This window comes from Ipomoea nil, unplaced genomic scaffold (genome assembly GCF_001879475.1).
Source record: "Ipomoea nil cultivar Tokyo-kokei standard unplaced genomic scaffold, Asagao_1.1 scaffold3069, whole genome shotgun sequence".
NCBI classification, from domain to species: Eukaryota; Viridiplantae; Streptophyta; class Magnoliopsida; order Solanales; family Convolvulaceae; genus Ipomoea; species Ipomoea nil.
In genome coordinates this window covers 6672072-6690941 of record NW_017619497.1, presented here as the reverse complement: position 1 = coordinate 6690941, position 18870 = coordinate 6672072, and the positions used below count along the sequence as shown (strand labels likewise).

At 35.1% G+C, this 18870-nt stretch overlaps 1 protein-coding gene across 1 annotated transcript in view; it reads left to right on the top strand.

The window, feature by feature from the left end:
• Positions 1-18870, top strand: part of LOC109165085 — a 137369-nt gene that overhangs the window by 36913 nt on the left and 81586 nt on the right. Inside the window, exons 10-12 of the mRNA XM_019313702.1 lie at positions 8507-8725; positions 10799-10870; positions 11000-11290. Coding sequence (XP_019169247.1) covers positions 8507-8725; positions 10799-10870; positions 11000-11290 — 582 coding nt within the window. The remainder of the gene's footprint in view (positions 1-8506; positions 8726-10798; positions 10871-10999; positions 11291-18870) is intronic.

Sequence of the window (18870 nt, the reverse complement as noted above, 5' to 3'; positions counted from 1 at the left end):
TGAGAAGTTGGGTTCACAATGCACTTCCTACAAATACAAGTCAGATTATAGACCCAAATTTACTTGGACCAAATGAAGAAAAGTATGATGAAAAGTTGCAGTGTGTGTCAGCTATCTTTGAGATAGGCATGAAATGTTCAACAAAGTCCCCTCGAGAGAGGATGAATGTGAAAGATGCCTTATCAGCATTGATAAAGATCAAAGCCCAACTTCTTTCCCTGTATGCAAGTACTTAGAGTAGTATGCAATGTATTAGCACCTCCTATTGTATCTTTCTTTAAAGTGGAAATAAAATGCAGCAGATACAGTTTATATATGTGCAGAAATCCTATTTTGTCATTTACTTGGTCGTCTTCTTCAGCTGCATCTTCTTTCCAGAATTCTGTTTTAAAATTTTAATATTTAAATATGATCGTTACAATACATAAATGTTCAAAAATTTTCTACTAATATGCTTAAATTCTACATAGCATTTAACTTAGCTATCTTATTCTTATCCCTATTGTTGGCCAGAGTCTTGGATTGCAATAATGCAACCTGTGAAAATCCTAACATATTGAATTATTTTATTCAGCAACGTACAAGTCTCAAAGTACAAGAAAAGGGGGTGACAAATTGCTTTAAATTAGAGTGCAAAACTTGAATTACTAGTTTGCCCTTCATTTTAATTAACACCCACTTAACACCAAAACTAACTGATGACCATTTTAGCTTAACATTCAATAGTTGGAGGATCACTTTGAATGCAATTAAAAGTCAAAAAACTAATTTGAAAAAAGGTCATATATAGTTGGAGGACATTTTAGAAATTAACTCTAATTTAAATAATCAGTTAAGGATTGCTCTTCAATTGTAGCTTTTTATATTTTAATGATTTAATTGTTATTTCATTTATAATTCAAAGGTCCATTTAACCTTTATCCTAAAGAAAAAAAAAATCATTTTTAATCCTTTAATTTTAGATTATAGTGAATACATCTCTCAAATAAGGTTGACACGTAATGGCATTTTGTGTTCCAAACAAGTAGTCACTAAAGAAGTTACATTCACGATATGCTAGAGAAAATTTCAATTTTGGTCCACCGACTATTGGAGTTGTGTTAATTTCAACACTTTATTTTCAAAAATGTTAATTTAGTACCTTGACTATACAATTTATATCAATTTTGGTCACGCCAGCCAAATTACCGGACAAATCTCACTGGAAAAATTTAATTGGTCAAATAATAAGGGTATGCGTGATTTTTGCAACACTGCTACAAATAGAAAAGTCATGAGAATGACTAAAAATGTCCAAAAATAATAATAATCTCGGATGTTAAATGACAAAAATAATAATCTAAAACAAAATTTGGAATTGCTACCAAAGGCAAAGGACCTCTGGTGCAAAATCATTAAGCCTCTTGAGTGTTTCCAGGTAACTGATCCCCATCCCCTGTTAAACCAACGGCCATAATTGCACCATCATGCTTCCAATTTCTGGGGCTAAGCTGAGATACAAAAGTAAAGGAGATAATATCTAAGGCATGCTCCGATCCATATGTGAAAGGTATGTTAGAGCTGATTATGAACACCATACCAATCAATTAAGGAGAGAATTGATATGTTGTATTCTTGCATACAGCCAATACAAGTCATATAGTGGGGTCGTGGACTGGAGAGTCAGATCAAGACCTCCTACGAAAATATGAAGTGATATATATATTATTGCAATAATGCATTTTCTTTAAGATAAATAATAGATAATTGAAGTCCACTCGTTGAGCTGATTTGGGGCCAACCAAGATATATAGATGACAGTGTGCGACAAAAAATTATAAGAAAATACTAATATAAATAAGTAAAGAAGAAAGAGTTAGTTTGAGTAATGAATATAGATGACAGTGGCGACAAAAAAGCCATAAACTTTAGACTTTCTTGCTCGTCCATTCCCATCCCAACACATCACTTTGGATCTCTCATCCAGCTTCACCAACCCAATTTTCTTCTTCACCCAACAGTATTTAGAATTCATACAAATATACAGACCTAATCTCACCTTTCATCCATACTAACATGGAGATCAGAAAGTTATCTTCTCTATTATTATCCTTGTTGTTTTTAGCAATGACTTTCATACCCTACGCTATACCCACCAACATCACCATTGATCAGTCCTCTCTTCTTTCTTTGAAATCCTACACCACCTTAAGTCCCAACCATACATTGGCAAACAACTGGTCAATCAGTGCTTCTATTTGCAACTGGATTGGAGTTGTTTGCGGATCCAAACACCATAGAGTGGTCGCATTAGACATATCAAATATGGGTATTGTGGATACTCTTCCTCCACAATTAGGCAACCTCTCATTTTTTGTTTCTCTTAACATAAGCCACAATAGTTTCTATAGAAATTTGCCTAGAGAGTTAGCTAGCCTACACCAACTACAATACATAAATTTTGGTTATAACAATTTTGTCGGGACAATTCCAAGAGAGATTGGGAGCTTAAATGTGCTTCAGATTTTAAACCTCGACAATAACAAGTTAGAAGGTATGTATGTTCTTGGATTTGGCTACTAGAAAAAATTAACGGTTTTCTGTAATAATTATATTCTAAATACATATACGTTTTCAAAAAAAAAAAAAAATTCTAAATACATATACACTCTATATGACTCAGTAACAAGTTAGAAGGTATGGACAATTAAGCTCTTATTTTTAATTGTAATGCACTCTCAACTTGCATTTTTTTTTAGAGTTCTACTATTACTCTCAAATTTACTCCCTCATTTTTATTCCATTGTGAAAAACAATAGTAGGATATTTTCATCATGTGAGTCCCAGAGAAAGTGTCTATATCAAAAATTTATGAGAGGGAGTAGAAGTTGGGAGCAAGAAGTGAGAGTAGGTGTAGTAATTTATTTTATTTTATTTTTTATTTTATTGATATGAGCTGCAAAATAAAAGAAAGATATTATAATGTAAATCTTGTAACAGACTCCATCATGACAATTACATGTGGATATTGTATTTGTTCAATCTACATGACTTGGCTTGGGTAACTTGAATTGACAGGTGAAATACCAAAAGAGTTAGAGAATCTTGATAAATTAGAAATTCTTCGATTGTCGATAAATAGATTAAGTGGTTCCATTCCATGGGAAATCTTCAATATGTCAACACTCAAATCACTATCACTTGTAGTAAATAACCTTTCAGGTACTCTTCCAACATTTTTAGGTCATTCCCTTCCTAATTTAGAATACCTAAACCTTGGCACAAACTATATTAGAGGAGTTATACCTGCCCAAATCTCAAATGCTTCCAACCTTGTTAGTCTTGATCTTAGCAATAACCAATTCTCAGGCTTCATTCCAAATTCCCTTGGAAACTTGGCAAAACTCCAAATTCTAAGGTTGTATTCAAACAACCTAACAACTGATCCTGAATTTAGCCTTATAACTTCATTGGCAAAGTGTAGATACATCCAAATCTTAGCATTGTCATCTAACCCTTTAAACGTCGTGCTCCCAAATGCAATCGGCAACCTCTCCACCACTCTCCAAATTTTCCGTGTAGCAAGTTGTAACATTAGAGGACGAATTCCACAGGAGATTGGCAATCTAAGCAGCTTATACAAGTTGATTTTAAGGTCCAATGACATTATAGGATTTTTGCCTACAACCATTCAGGCTCTTCAAAGTCTTCAGAGGTTCAGCATATCAGACAACATATTAAGAGGGTCATTTCCAGATGTGGTCTGTGGACTAAGAAATTTGTTTAGGATAGGTTTAGGCCAAAATAAATTTTTAGGTCCAATCTCAGATTGTTTAGGGAATATTTCTTCCCTGAGAGAGATCAATCTATGTGAAAATGAATTCACTATCTTCCCTCCCATCCTATGGAGCCTTCAAAATCTTTTCAAGCTGGATTTGCGTTCCAATAACTTGAGGGGTTCTCTACCTCAAGAAATCGGGAATGCAAAAACGGCAATACATATTGATCTCTCACATAACAAACTATCCGGGGAAATTCCCAGTACCATTGGAGGTTTGACATCGTTAATGAACTTCTTTGTGGCTCATAATGCAATCCAAAGTTCTATTCCTGACACATTTGGCAAAGTCCTGGATCTACATTCTTTAGATCTTTCTGATAATAATTTGTCAGGAACGATTCCCAAGTCATTGGAGGGACTTAAGAGCATGAATTATTTAAATATTTCATACAACAGATTAACTGGAGAGATTCCGAATAGAGGCCCTTTTGCCAACTTCACCTATGAATCATTCTTGTCAAATGATGGTCTATGTGGTACTCCTCGAATGCATGTCCCACCTTGTCCTGCCAATACTCCGCGTACTTCAAAGAGCAACAGAGTGGTTCTGTTTGTACTTGTCTCGTTGACAATTCTTGTAGTGTTTATTGTCTCTATCGGTGTATACTTAATTTTCAAGAAGCGCATGAGAGAGCTTCCCAGTGAACTTGACTTGTTGTCCACAATAACACCGGCAAGATTTTCGTATTATGAACTCCAACGGGCAACAAATGGATTCGAAGAAAGCAACTTGTTAGGTCTCGGTAGCTTCGGGTCGGTTTATAAAGGGACTTTAGCAAATGGGATGCATGTGGCTGTAAAGGTTTTTCGTTTGCTAAATGAAGGTGCAAGTAGGAGTTTTGAGGCTGAATGTGAAGTTTTACGCAACATTCGTCACAGAAATCTTACAAAGGTTCTTGGCAGTTGCTCCAACTTGGATTTCAAAGCATTGGTGCTAGAGTACATGCCTAATGAAAGTCTGCAAAAGTGGTTATATTCTCACAATTATTTCTTGGATATGATACAAAGAGTGGGTATAATGATCGATATAGCATCGGCTTTGGAATATCTTCACAATGGTTACTCCAAACCTGTTATCCATTGCGACTTGAAACCCGGCAATGTCTTAATAGATGCTGATATGGTGGGACATCTTAGTGACTTTGGCGTTGCAAAGCTCTTAGAAGATGGGAATTCTATTGACATTACAAACACCTTAGCAACATTTGGTTACATTGCTCCAGGTAAATGTTTTAGTTTTTTTTTTTTTTTTTTTTTCACTTTTTGGATTTGGTTTTAACAACATTCATCACATAACATTATGCATTTCTTATGGTTGTATCCTATTTAATTTTGCCCTGCTTCTAGAGTATGGACAAGAAGGTCTTGTGTCCACGCGTAGTGATATGTACAGTTTTGGTATCATGTTGCTTGAAGTTTTCACAAGGACTCAGCCTACAGATGAAATGTTCAATGAAGATTTAAGTCTAAAAAGTTGGGTGTACAATGCATTTCCTACAAATATAGGTCAGATTATAGACCCAAATTTACTTAGACCGGATGAAGAAAGGTACGATGAAAAATTGCAATGTGCGTTGGCTATTTTTGAGGTAGGCTTGAAATGCTCAGCAGAATCCCCTCGAGAGAGGATGGCCATCAAGGATGCGTTACCAGTATTGGAAAAGATCAAAGTTAAACTTGTTTCGCTGTATGCAAGAACTTGAAATAGTATGCATAGCATATCATATTGTATATCTTTGTTTAAAATGCAAATTAAATGTGACAGTTCTGTTTGTAGCTTTCTGCATATTTATACACCTAAATTTAATTTATTTGCCTCTTATAAGCTCTCTAGTTTTGTGTTGCACCAAGAATATAGAAAAAAAAGTTACATATTTAATTTGTACCTGAAAGGGATGGCCAAGAAGCTGAGTAAAGTATGATTTTCGTATCAAACTCGTCATATGGGATTTTTTTTAGTGTGATTTACCTATTTTCTATAGTTTATCATTTATGCAAAAACTGAAGTAGCATGTATATATACATTATATAGCATCTCTTAATGTATATTTCCTGAAAATGGAAATAAAATGCAGCAGATAGACTTTTTGTACACAAGTGGAATAACATCATTTGCAGTTGTTTTGAAATACAGAGCATAAGAAAGAAAAATGATCCAAATCATTTAGTCGTAACAGTTCGTTTTGTTGCCTTGTGCATATTTTAAACTTTATTTACCTCAGCTCCTATATAACTCTCTAAGATCTCTAGTTTTCTGTTGGACCAAAAATATACAATTGCAATGCTCTTTAAAAAAATTAAAAAAAAAAAAAGAAGAACTTTTTCAATATTACATTGTGGACCTTAATTCAAAATAACGTTATTTTGTTTAAATTAGCACAATTTTTTTATTTTATTTTTTTTTACTTCATCCACTATCCGTCAACACACATCCTCACCAGACTCTCCCCTAATAGCAATCATATTTGTTATTTTATGTTATTTTACCAAAGTAATTGCTTGCATCATTTTCACCCGAAATTCAAGCAAAAGAAGAGCATGTGAATGGAGTTATGGAGGACAGACGATAACCAATGATTTTGACCATATATTGAATACTTGGTGGTTGAAATTTTAATTAGATTTATTTCTCTAGTACCAACTTTGGTAGTAAGCCATTAAATTTGAAGGTAAAATTGTATGTACTAGTCTGGAAGGAGGGCCCGTCAATCAAACACACTCCTCGCATTTGAATAATCACGGGTTCGATTTTTAACAGCAACCTAGTTAAGCTACTCATACATAGATATTTTAGTGATTTACCCTTGCACACCCTCTATACAGTTAGCTGAGGGCAACTCACAAAAATTTTGCATTATAATTGTGAACTGGAATCAAAACCATCTATACAGTTCCAATTTAGGTAGGCCGGGTTCTTACAATACACGATTTAATTCAAATTGAACGTAGAATTCAAACTGCACCGTGACGATCTCTATGCTACAAGACTTAAGAGTCAACTAAGATAAGTTTCCTTCAAACTCGCTTTACTCTCAATTGGTGAGCAATAAATAAATACAAGATGAAAGGTTAGTTGTAGGCCAAATCCATGAAAGTAGTTGAAACTTGAAAGCAAATTAAAGGAGGTGTACGCAATAATTTGCCCAGCAGGAATGGTCCAGTCTTGACCTAGTCCAACCTCTCCAAACATTTATACGAGTTAATATAATATTCTTGAGTATAGTGATTTTGTAACGTTTTGTTTTAAATTTTCAGACTTACCAGATGTGGCTCTCAAATTGTTATTGAATTTTTAACTGAAAAATATAACATGTTTACACAATACTTACACTTAAAATGATACATTTATGGTGCCTGTAGACGGACTGTTGTGGTTCAGTAACCAGGGGCTACAAGTTACTGTATTCTGATCTGAGTGTTTCCAGCTAACTGATCCAATTTCTGCAGGGGCTAATAATAAAGTCCCTGCCCCGCCATACACTTAATTCCATGCTTGCTAGAGCTGATGAGAATTGATGTTTTGTATTCTTGCATGCATACAGCCAATACGTAGTGGCCTGGGGTCGTCAACTTGAGAGTAAAGACCCGTAGGATACGGAAGTATGAATTGAAGTCATATATTATTGGATTTATTGCAATTCAATAATGCATTTTCCTTCAGATAAATAATAGATAATTGAAGTCCACTCCTTGAGCTGATTTGGTAGTATTTATTAGTAGTATTTATTCATGGAAACCTTAACTAGCCTGTATTGTCTCAACTCTCATATATGCCCGCATACTAACATGGAGATCAGAAAGTTATCTTCTCTATTCTCCTTGTTCATTTTAGCAATGCCTTTCATACCCAGCGCCCAACCCACCAACATCACCACTGATCAATCCTCTCTTCTTTCTTTGAAATCCTACACCACCTTAAGTCCCAACCATACATTGGCAAATAACTGGTCAATCAGTGCTTCTATTTGCAACTGGATTGGAGTTGTTTGCGGATCCAAACACCATAGAGTGGTCGCATTAGACATATCAAATATGGGTATTGTGGGTACCCTTCCTCCACAACTAGGCAACCTCTCTTTTCTTGTTTCTCTTAACATAAGTCACAACAGTTTCTATGGAAATTTGCCTAGAGAGTTAGCCAGCCTACGCCGACTACAATACTTAGATTTTGGTTATAATAATTTTAGTGGAAAAATTCCAGAGGAGATTGGCAATCTTGAGCATGCAAAATGGCTAATATTGGAAGTTAACCAACTTGATGGGCCTATCCCCTTCACCATCTTCAACATTTCCACATTACAAAATTTGGTCCTTAACAAAAATAGCTTTTCTAGCACTCTTCCAATGAAACTATGTCAACATGCTACAAGACTCAAAGTGCTTCACTTGTATTCCAACAAGTTGAGTGGTGATATTCCAAAGAATTTATCAGGTTGCTCAGAACTTGAAGTTTTGCAGTTGGGTTACAATAATTTTGTCGGGATAATTCCGAGAGAGATTGGGAGCTTAAATATGCTTCGTACTTTAAATCTCAGAAATAACAACATAGAAGGTATGTACGTTCAATTCCTTCATTTGACTATTAGAGTAATGTGAAACCTTTAAAAATGATAAATTTAATGGTTTTCTTTAATAATTCTAATAAATACATTATACATATAACTCATTTTTGATTTGATTTTGTAGGAACAATACCAGAAACAATATTTAACATTTCTACACTAACTTATTTAGACATGGCAAACAACCATCTCTTTGGTATTCTTCCACCAAACATGTGTTCACATCTTCAAAAGCTTGAAAAACTTTACTTGTATGCGAACAAGCTATATGGCAACATTCCAAGGAGCATAGCTGAATGCTCAATGCTACAAGCTCTTCAACTTACTAAGAATTCCTTGTCAGGTATGGAATGTAAATCTCCTCTTTTTTTATTGTCTTGCACTCTCAACATGTACAATTTTTTTTTATTTTTTATTTTTTTATAGGAATAAGGATCAAATAGGCCACTCAACTGCACATCAAACTACAATTAGGCCATCGAACTAAAAAACAATGCAATTAGGTCCCTGAACAATACAAAATCATACAATTAGGTCCAAAATGACCTGTTTACCTGAAAGAGCAGGTTACCGATTTTTAAAATAAAATAATTAATTAAAATTAAGAAAAAAAACCCATAATCCACCCCCGGGGGTTGGTCTCCGGCCATGGACCGAAAGTCCATGGCCTCCTCTCTTCGTCTCCAAGAAAGAGCCTTTTCCAGCACCGCCGTTTCTCAGTTCCCTGCTCTTTCATCCCCATGTCACCAACAGAAATTAAAGTACCTATATATCTGACTTTAATTTTCAGCTTGTTGTATGCTGAAGAAAATATTAATAAAATTCATTAAGCCTCTGAGTGTGGTTGGAGTGTTTCCAGCTAACTGATCCAATTTCCAATTTCCAATTTCTGGGGCTAAAGTCCCTGCCATAGACCGAAAGGCATCCATGCTAGAGCTGATAGATTACGAACACCGTAGCAATTAATTCAGGAGAATTGATATTTTGTATTCTTGCATGCATGCATACACCCAATACGTACAGCTCATATATATAGTGGGGTCGTGAACTGGAGAGCTGAGTGAAGACCCGTTGGATACAAAAGCATATATGAAGTCATATATTATTGCAATAATGCATTTTCATTAAGATAAATGATAGATAATTGAAGTCCACTCGTTCAGTACATATTATATGGTGCCGTGCAAGTAGTATTTATTCATGGAAACCTTAGCCTGTATGTATCAATTGTCATATATGCATACTAACATGGGGATCACAAACCTATCTTCTCTACTATCCTTCTTCATTTTAGCAATGCCTTTCATAACCAGCGCCTTAGCCACCAACATCACCACTGATCAATCCTCTCTTCTTTCTTTGAAATCCTATACCACCTTAAGTCCCAACCATACATTGGCAAATAACTGGTCAATCAGTGCTTCTATTTGCAACTGGATTGGAGTTGTTTGCGGATCCAAACACCATAGAGTGGTCGCATTAGACATATCAAATATGGGTATTGTAGGTACCCTTCCTCCACAATTAGGCAACCTCTCATTTCTTGTTTCTCTTAATATAAGTCACAACAATTTCTATGGAAATTTGCCTAGAGAGTTAGCCAGCCTACGCCGACTACAATACATAGATTTTGGTTATAATCATTTTAGTGGAAAAATTCCACAAGAGATTGGCAATCTTGAGAATGCAAAATGGCTGATATTAGAAGTTAACCAACTTGATGGTTCTATCCCCTTCACCATCTTCAACATTTCCACATTACAAAATTTGGTCCTCAACAATAATAGCTTATCTACCTCTCTTCCAATGAATCTATGTCAACACGCTACAAGACTCAAAGTGCTTTGCCTCTATTTCAACAAGTTAAGTGGTGATATTCCAAAGAATTTGTCAAGTTGCTCCGAACTTGAACAATTGCGGTTGGGTTACAACAATTTTGTTGGGACAATTCCGAGAGAGATTGAGAGCTTGACTATGCTTCGGATTATAAGACTCGGTAATAACAACTTAGAAGGTATGTATGTTCTTAGCTTGCATTTGGCTACTAGAAAAGTTTAATGGTTTTCTGTAACAATTATATTCTAAATACATATATACTATATAGGACTCATGTTTTAATTTTGTAGGAATAATACCTCAAACAATATTTAACATTTCTAAACTAATTGTTATAACCATGAGAAACAACAATTTGTCTGGTATTCTCCCACCAAACATGTGTTCAAATCTTCAAAACATTGATGAAGAACTTTACTTGCATATGAACAAGTTATATGGCAACATTCCAAAGAGCATAGTTGAATGCTCTAAATTAAACTATTATAATGCAACTCTAGAAATAGACTCAATAATCATGACAACTACATAAGAATATTATATTTGTTCGTGATTTAGCTTGGGTAACTTGAATTGGCAGGTGAAATACCAAGAGAGATTGGGAACTTGAATATGCTTCAAATTTTAAGACTCGATAATAACAATTTGGAAGGTATGTATATGAGCCTGCATTTGGCTTGTAGAACATTTGAAAATAAAGAAAATTTAATGATTTTTGTGTAATAATTCTAATAAATAAGTATATAGTATATATAAATCATGTTTTGCTTTTATTTTGTAGGAACAATACCAGAAACAATATTTAACATTTCTACACTAACTTATATAAACATGGCAAACAACAGTCTATTTGGTATTCTCCCATTGAACATGTGTTCACGTTTGCAAAAGCTTGAAGAGCTTTACTTGTATAAGAACAAGCTATATGGCAACATTCCAAGGAGCATAGGTGAATGCTCATCGCTTGAATACCTTTATATGTGGGATAATCAATTAAATGGATCGTTGCCAAGAGAGATTGGAAATTTGACAATGCTAAACAATCTTCAACTTACTGAGAATTCATTGTCAGGTATGAAGGATAGATCTCCTCTTTTAAATTGGTTTACACTCTCAAAAAGTATAGTTTTTTATTGAGCTACAAAATAAAATAATGTTAAATTATTATAATGTAAATATAGGAATGGACTCCATCATGACAACTACATAAGGATATTGTATTCAATTCGTTTGTGACTTAACTCGGGTAAGTTGAAATGGCATGTAGGTGAAATACCAAGAGAGATTGGGAATTTGAATATGCTTCAGATATTAAGACTCGATAATAACAATTTGGAAGGTATGTATATGAGCCTGCATTTGGCTAGTAGAACATTTGAAAATAAATTTTTTAATGATTTTTGTGTAATAATTCTAATAAATAAGTATATAGTATATATATAACTCATGTTTTGCTTTTATTTTGTAGGAACAATACCAGAAACAATATTTAACATTTCTACACTAACTTATATAAACATGGCAAACAATAGTCTATTTGGTATTCTCCCATTGAACATGTGTTCACGTTTGCAAAAGCTTGAAGAGCTTTTCTTGTATAATAACAAGCTATATGGCAACATTCCAAGGAGCATAGGTGATTGCTCTTCACTTGAATACCTTTATATGTGGTATAATCAAATAAATGGACCATTGCCAAGGGAGATTGGAAATTTGACAATTCTAAAAGGTCTTGATTTTGGTGGCAATTATTTGTCAGGTATGGACAATGGAGTTCTTCTTTTTAATTGTCTTGCTCTCTCAACGCATACAATTTTTAATTCCGGTGCAAAATGAAAAAAAAAAAAATTATATATAATGTAAATCTAGAAATAGACTCCATCATGACAACTACATAAAGATATTGTATATGTTCTTGATTTAGCGTGGGTAACTTGAATTGGCAGGTGAAATATTAAGAGAGTTTGGCAACCTTAATAAACTAGAGATCCTTCGATTGTTGGAAAATGGATTAAGTGGTTCCATTCCCTGGGAAATCTTCAATATATCAACACTTGAATCACTATCACTTGCTGTAAATAACCTTTCAGATACTCTTCCAACATTTTTAGGTCATTCCCTTCCTAATTTAAAATACTTATACCTTGATGATAACTATATTGGAGGAGTTATACCTGCCCAAATCTCAAATGCTTCCAACCTTACTGGTATTGATCTTGGCGAGAACCAATTCACAGGCTTCATTCCCAATTCCCTTGGAAACTTAGCAAAACTCCAAAATCTACGTCTAGCTAAGAACAATCTAACAACCGATCCTCAATTTAGCCTTATAACTTCATTAACAAACTGTAGATATATCCAATTATTAGACATATCATTTAACCCCTTAAACGTAGTGCTCCCAAATGCAATCGGAAACCTCTCCACCACTCTCCAAAATTTCCATGTAGCAAAGTGCAATATCAAGGGACGAATTCCTCAGGAGATTGGCAATCTAAGCAGCTTATACAAGTTGAATTTATGGTCCAATGACATTATTGGACTTTTGCCTACAACCATTCAGGCTCTTCGGAGTCTTCAGGGATTCAGCATATCAGACAACAGATTAATAGGATCATTTCCAGATGTGATCTGTGAACTACGGAATTTGTTTTGGATAAATTTAGGCAGAAATAAATTTTCAGGTCCAATCTCCGATTGTTTAGGGAATATTTCTTCCCTGGGAAAGATCTATCTGTATGAAAACGAATTCACAGTCTTCCCTCCTACCCTATGGAGCATTAAACATCTTTTCATGCTCGACTTGCATTCGAATAACTTGAACGGTTCTCTACCTCAAGAAATCGGGAATGCAAAGACGGCAATACTTATTGATCTCTCAAATAACAAACTATCCGGAGAAATTCCGAATAGTATTGGGGGTTTGACAGAGTTGATGAATTTTTCTGCGGCTCACAACACAATCCATGGTTCTATTCCTGACACATTTGGCAAACTCTTGGATCTACATTCTTTGGATCTTTCCGATAATAAAATCTCCGGAATAATTCCCAAGTCATTGGAGGGACTTATAAGTATGAACTATTTCAATGTTTCTTACAACAAATTAACCGGAGAAATTCCGAGTGGAGGCCCTTTTGCCAACTTCACTTATGAATCATTCTTGGGGAATGATGGTCTATGTGGTACTCCTCGGATGCATGTCCCACCTTGCCCTGCCCATCAATCAAAGAAGAATAGAGTGGTTCTTATTGTACTTGTCTCGTTGGCAGTTCTTATAGTGCTAATTGCCTCTGTTTCTGTGCTCTGCATCTTCAAGAGGCACAGCAGGGGGGAGGTTCCAGAAGAACCAAACTTTCTGTCAGCAACAACTACAGCAAGATATTCGTACTATGAACTCCAACGGGCAACAAATGGGTTTGATGAAAGCAACTCGCTAGGTAGTGGAAGCTTTGGATCAGTTTATAAAGGGATTTTAACAAATGGGATGCACGTAGCTGTCAAGGTTTTTCGTTTGGAACATGAAGGTTCAAATAGGAGTTTTGATAGTGAATGTGAGGTTTTACGCAGCATTCGTCACAGAAATCTCACAAAGGTCCTTGGCAGTTGCTCCAACTTGAATTTTAAAGCATTGCTGCTAGAGTATATGCCCAATGGGTGTTTACATAAGTGGCTGCATTCTCACAGTTATTTCTTGGACATGATACAAAGAGTGAGCATAATGATTGATCTGGCATCTGCTTTGGAATATCTCCACTATGGTTACTTCGATCCTATTATCCATTGCGACTTGAAACCCAGTAATGTGTTAATAGATGCTGACATGGTGGGACATTTGAGTGACTTTGGTGTTGCAAAGCTCTTAGGAGATGGAAATTCCATTGCCATTACAAACACCTTAGCAACAATTGGTTACATTGCTCCAGGTAAATGTTTCAATTTTTTAACTTTCTCAATTTGATTTTAACATTCATCACATAACATTTTGCATTTCTAATGGTTTCCTATCAAATTTTGCACTCCTAGAATATGGACAGGAAGGTCTTGTATCCACACGTAGCGATATGTACAGTTATGGCATTATGTTGTTTGAAGTTTTCACAAAGACTCAACCTGGAGATGAAATGTTCAGTGAAGATTTAAACTTGAGAAGTTGGGTTCACAATGCACTTCCTACAAATACAGTTCAGATTATAGATCCAAATTTACTTGGACCAAATGAAGAAAAGTATGATGAAAAGTTGCAGTGTGTGTCGGCTATCTTTGAGATAGGTCTGAAATGCTCAACAAAATCCCCTCGAGAGAGGATGAATGTGAAAGATGCCTTATCATCATTGATAAAGATCAAAGCCCAACTTCTTTCCCTGTATGCAAGTATTTAGAGTAGTATGTATGTATTAGCCAGCATCTCCTATTGTATCTTTCTTTAAAATGGAAATAAAATGCAGCAGATACAGTTTATATATGTACACAAATCCTATTTTGTCATTTACTTGGTCTTCTTCGGCTGCATCTTCTTTCCAGAATTCTGTTTTAAGTTTTTGATGAGCAAGAAGGACTCACACTAACTGCTCATGTAGCTTAAGCTGAAGAGAGAAGATTAGCATTGTTGTCTGAATTGTGCAAAAATGAAGTGCTTTACAAAGAGGGAAAACAGAAACGTTTTATACAAAGGCCAAGCATTTATAATTGCCATTCTAGGAGAAAAGACACTAATGCCCTCAAGGCTAAACTACTAAAACTGTAGGCTGTTTAGTTGATTGATTGGAAGGTGGTTGCTGCTCTGCTTGGTAAGTCCTTCATCAGTTTTCTCTCCATCCATGCTCCAGCCTCATTATAACCTCACTCACCTTGCTCCATGGATTTAGAGATCTTGAAGGAAGTATTGGTCTATAGAATATAGTAACACAGTTATACACAAATCCAGTAACTAACATTGTTTGATCAACATTTTGGTCGATAATATAATTAGATATAATTGTTAAAATATTTAAAATTGTAATATTTAAATATGATCGTTACAATACATAAGTGTTCAAAAATGTTCTACTAATATGCTTAAATTCTACATAGCATTTAACTTAGCTATCTTATTCTTATCCCTATTGTTGGCCGGAGTCTTGGAGGCCTAGTCCAATACATTGCTATTGAAACGTGGAGCTGATTGCTTTGCTAAGTGTAAGGAAGTTAAAATTGCCATTTTGCTACTATCTATAGCTTTTGGCAGAATGGTAAGCGTTTGATCCTAATACTTATTTTTTAAAATGTTTAATTTTTGTCCTAACAAATATTTTTTTTTTGAATAAGTCTTTATAAGACCGTCTCAACATATAATATTTGTTAGCTAAATATACAATAATACCTTTTTAGGTCCCTAGAAAAGTAGTATATTTTAATTAAAAGTATATTACACGGTCTTATATAAAATGATATCCACAAAATCTACTTTTTTTTTTTTTTTTTTTTTTTTTTGTTTTTTGTCTGAAGAGGAAGTGGAGACTTTGACCAAAATATTATTACACATTATCATAAGTAACAAACAATTTATTATTCATGATTAGTATTATATATTCGCTCACTTATTCTTATCAAAATTTAGAACTTCTTTTGTAACTTGTTCAAATATATCCTTTATAATTGTCATACGAATTATCAATTCTAGTTCCTCACGTGACAAAAACCAGTATCAATTTTGAAAGTTAGAGTTCCTTTTTATTTTTTTTTAATAAAATAAAATTTGATTTGCTCTATGTATACCTTTTTGTCATCAAGACATATACTTCACTACTTTACAAATTTTAATTTTCTTTCATATTGTATTTTATAAAAAAAGGTTTTTTTTTTTTTTTTTTTTTTTTTTTTTTTTTTCCATTTTTGGTCTCACAATTATAAACCATTTTCTTATTCGGTTCCTGACTATTAATATTTTTTTTCATATTTAATCCCAGAACTTTTAAATCTTTATCACATTTGGTTACTCCAACCAAACCTACTTCAAGAAGTAAGACTTAAACGTATCACTAAGTCAAAATCTATGCTGTTAGGAACTCTTGTATTAGTATTTTGATGATACCAATGTAACTTAGAATGTAGACCCCTAACTTTCGTTATTTTCATCGCTGCTTTCGTTCTAGACGAAAGTTGCCATAACTCATTTTGTAATTCGTGTTAAGATAGACAAACACACGAAAACGAGTTATGTTTTTTAGATAGGTCTATCAAAGCGAAAAGAGACAAAGAGCACGGAATCAAAGGCTTCAACAACAAAAGATCACCTCAGGTTATCAACCATCTCAACATGCCACACATAATTATAAAATAACATTATTATTCTTTCAAAATTCATTATGTGAATCAAACATGTTAATTACAATCTTTTAATAAAATTTAGGTTAATAAAAATTTCTTAACCAAAACAGACTTTACGTAAAGTCTAACCAAAACAGACTGTACGTAAAGTCTGTTTTGGTTAAGAAAACTGGGAAACAATTCTTAACCAAAACAGACTTTGCATAAAAGGTCTATTGAGCTTCGTCCATTTTGGACACCAATGTTTGGGCACCAATGTTCAATTTATTCAAAATTCAAGAAAAAGACGAGTACGTGAAAATTTATTCAAAATTCAAGAAAAAGACGAGTATGTGAATGGATGACAATAAAAAGATCAATTATCAATGATTTAGACCATATTAAATTCCATTAAAAAAAATACCATATTAAATCCTGATGATCTAGAATTTATCATGTTCAGTCTTCTAGGATGAGAATATATTTTCTGTATGATGATCAAGAACCGCGGATACAAAGTATATAAAGACAGGAAATAGAGATCTAGTCTAATACTACTAATATAATAGAGATCTAGTCTAATACTACTAGTAGAGTCCTAATACTCCACCTCAAGCACAATGTTGGTCAGCCAAAACATTGAGCTTGCAACGGAGTAAATTAAAACGTATAGACGAAAGAGACTTAGTAAAAATATCCGCTATCTGATCTTTGGTAGAAATAAAATTGACTTGCAATTCCTTCTTTGCGACTTTATCACGAACAAAGTGGTAGTCGATCTCAATGTGCTTGGTGCGAGCATGAAACACCGGATTAGCACATAGATAAGTAGCTCCTAGATTATCACACCAGAGTTTGGGCACAGAAGGTGGCGCAAACCCAATTTCCTTCATCAGAGAGACGAGCCAAGTAACCTCTGTAGAGACATCAGACAGTCCTTTGTATTCAGCCTCAGTTGATGAACGAGCCACAATACGCTGTTTTCGACAAACCCATGAGACAAGATTGGTCCCCAAGAACACAGCAAAACCACTAGTGAATTTTCGATCATCAGGATTGTCAGCCCAATCCGAATCAGAATATGCATGAATATCCAAAGAAGGAGAAGAAGCAATCTTAAGACCAAGATGTAGTGTCCCATTTACATACCGTAACACCCTCTTGAGAGCCGCCCAATCCGCAGTAGAGGGAGAGTGCATGTGCTGACACAAACGATTGACTGCATAGGAAAGATAAGGACGAGTTACCGTAAGATATTGTAGAGCACCTGCAAAGCTGCGATACTGAGTGGGATCAGCGTATGACACCACGGCATCAGTCTCGGCCTTCGTGGTGGAAATCGGAGTGGCCACGGGCTTGCAATCAACCATACCTGCTCGTTTTAGAATATCCTTCATGTACCGTTATTGAGACAGAAGCATTCCATCAGACAACGGAACGGTCTCAATACCCAGAAAAAACAAGGGCACACCCATATCACGAACTTTAAATTCAAGAGCCAACTTGTCAATAAGAGCAGTCACATGAGCCGAATCAGAACCCATAACATCCACATAAACCAGAAAATATAGACGAGTATTGCCATGTGAATATATAAATAAAGAGACATCCGTCTTGGAAGGTGAGAAACCAACAAAAACCAGAAAATCATGCAAACGAGTGACCAAGCACGGGGAGCTTGCTTAGGCCCATATAAAGAACGTTGAAGGAAACAAACGTGCCCGGGCATCGTTTTGTCTTCATAGCCAGGGAGCTGGCGCATATAAACCGTCTCAGCGAGATTGCCATTTAGGAAAGCATTGTGTATGTCCAACTGTCGAATAGTCCATCCACGAGAAATAGCTAAGGATAAGAGAAGACGTATCGTAGTCTGTTTAACCACGGGACTAAAAGTCTCAAAGAAATCCTCACCAGCAACCTAATTGAATCCCTTGGCAACCAAACGAGCCTTGTAACGCTCAATCGAACCATCAGCTTTCCTCTTGGTTCTAAACACCCACTTACATCCAACCACATTCATACTTGATTTAAAATCAACACGCGATAAAGAAAAACGAGATGACTTGCCCAATTGACAAGAGGAACAAATATCCGCAACCTCCGGGAGGGGAACGGGAGCACCACGGGCTAAGGTTGCCACCAACGGTCGGAACTCCGGGCACAAATCACGAAACACGTACAGATTCTGATCATCCAACTCAACGTGACGATCGGCGATAACCAGTTCATCAATCAACATCTGAGCGAGACCAAGGTAATCAAATACGGAGGAGTCACCAACGAACATAAAACACACAACACTATGATTTGATCTATTATGGTGTCCAATGACGACTTTAACCTTGCAGTTCGCATAGTGTGAGA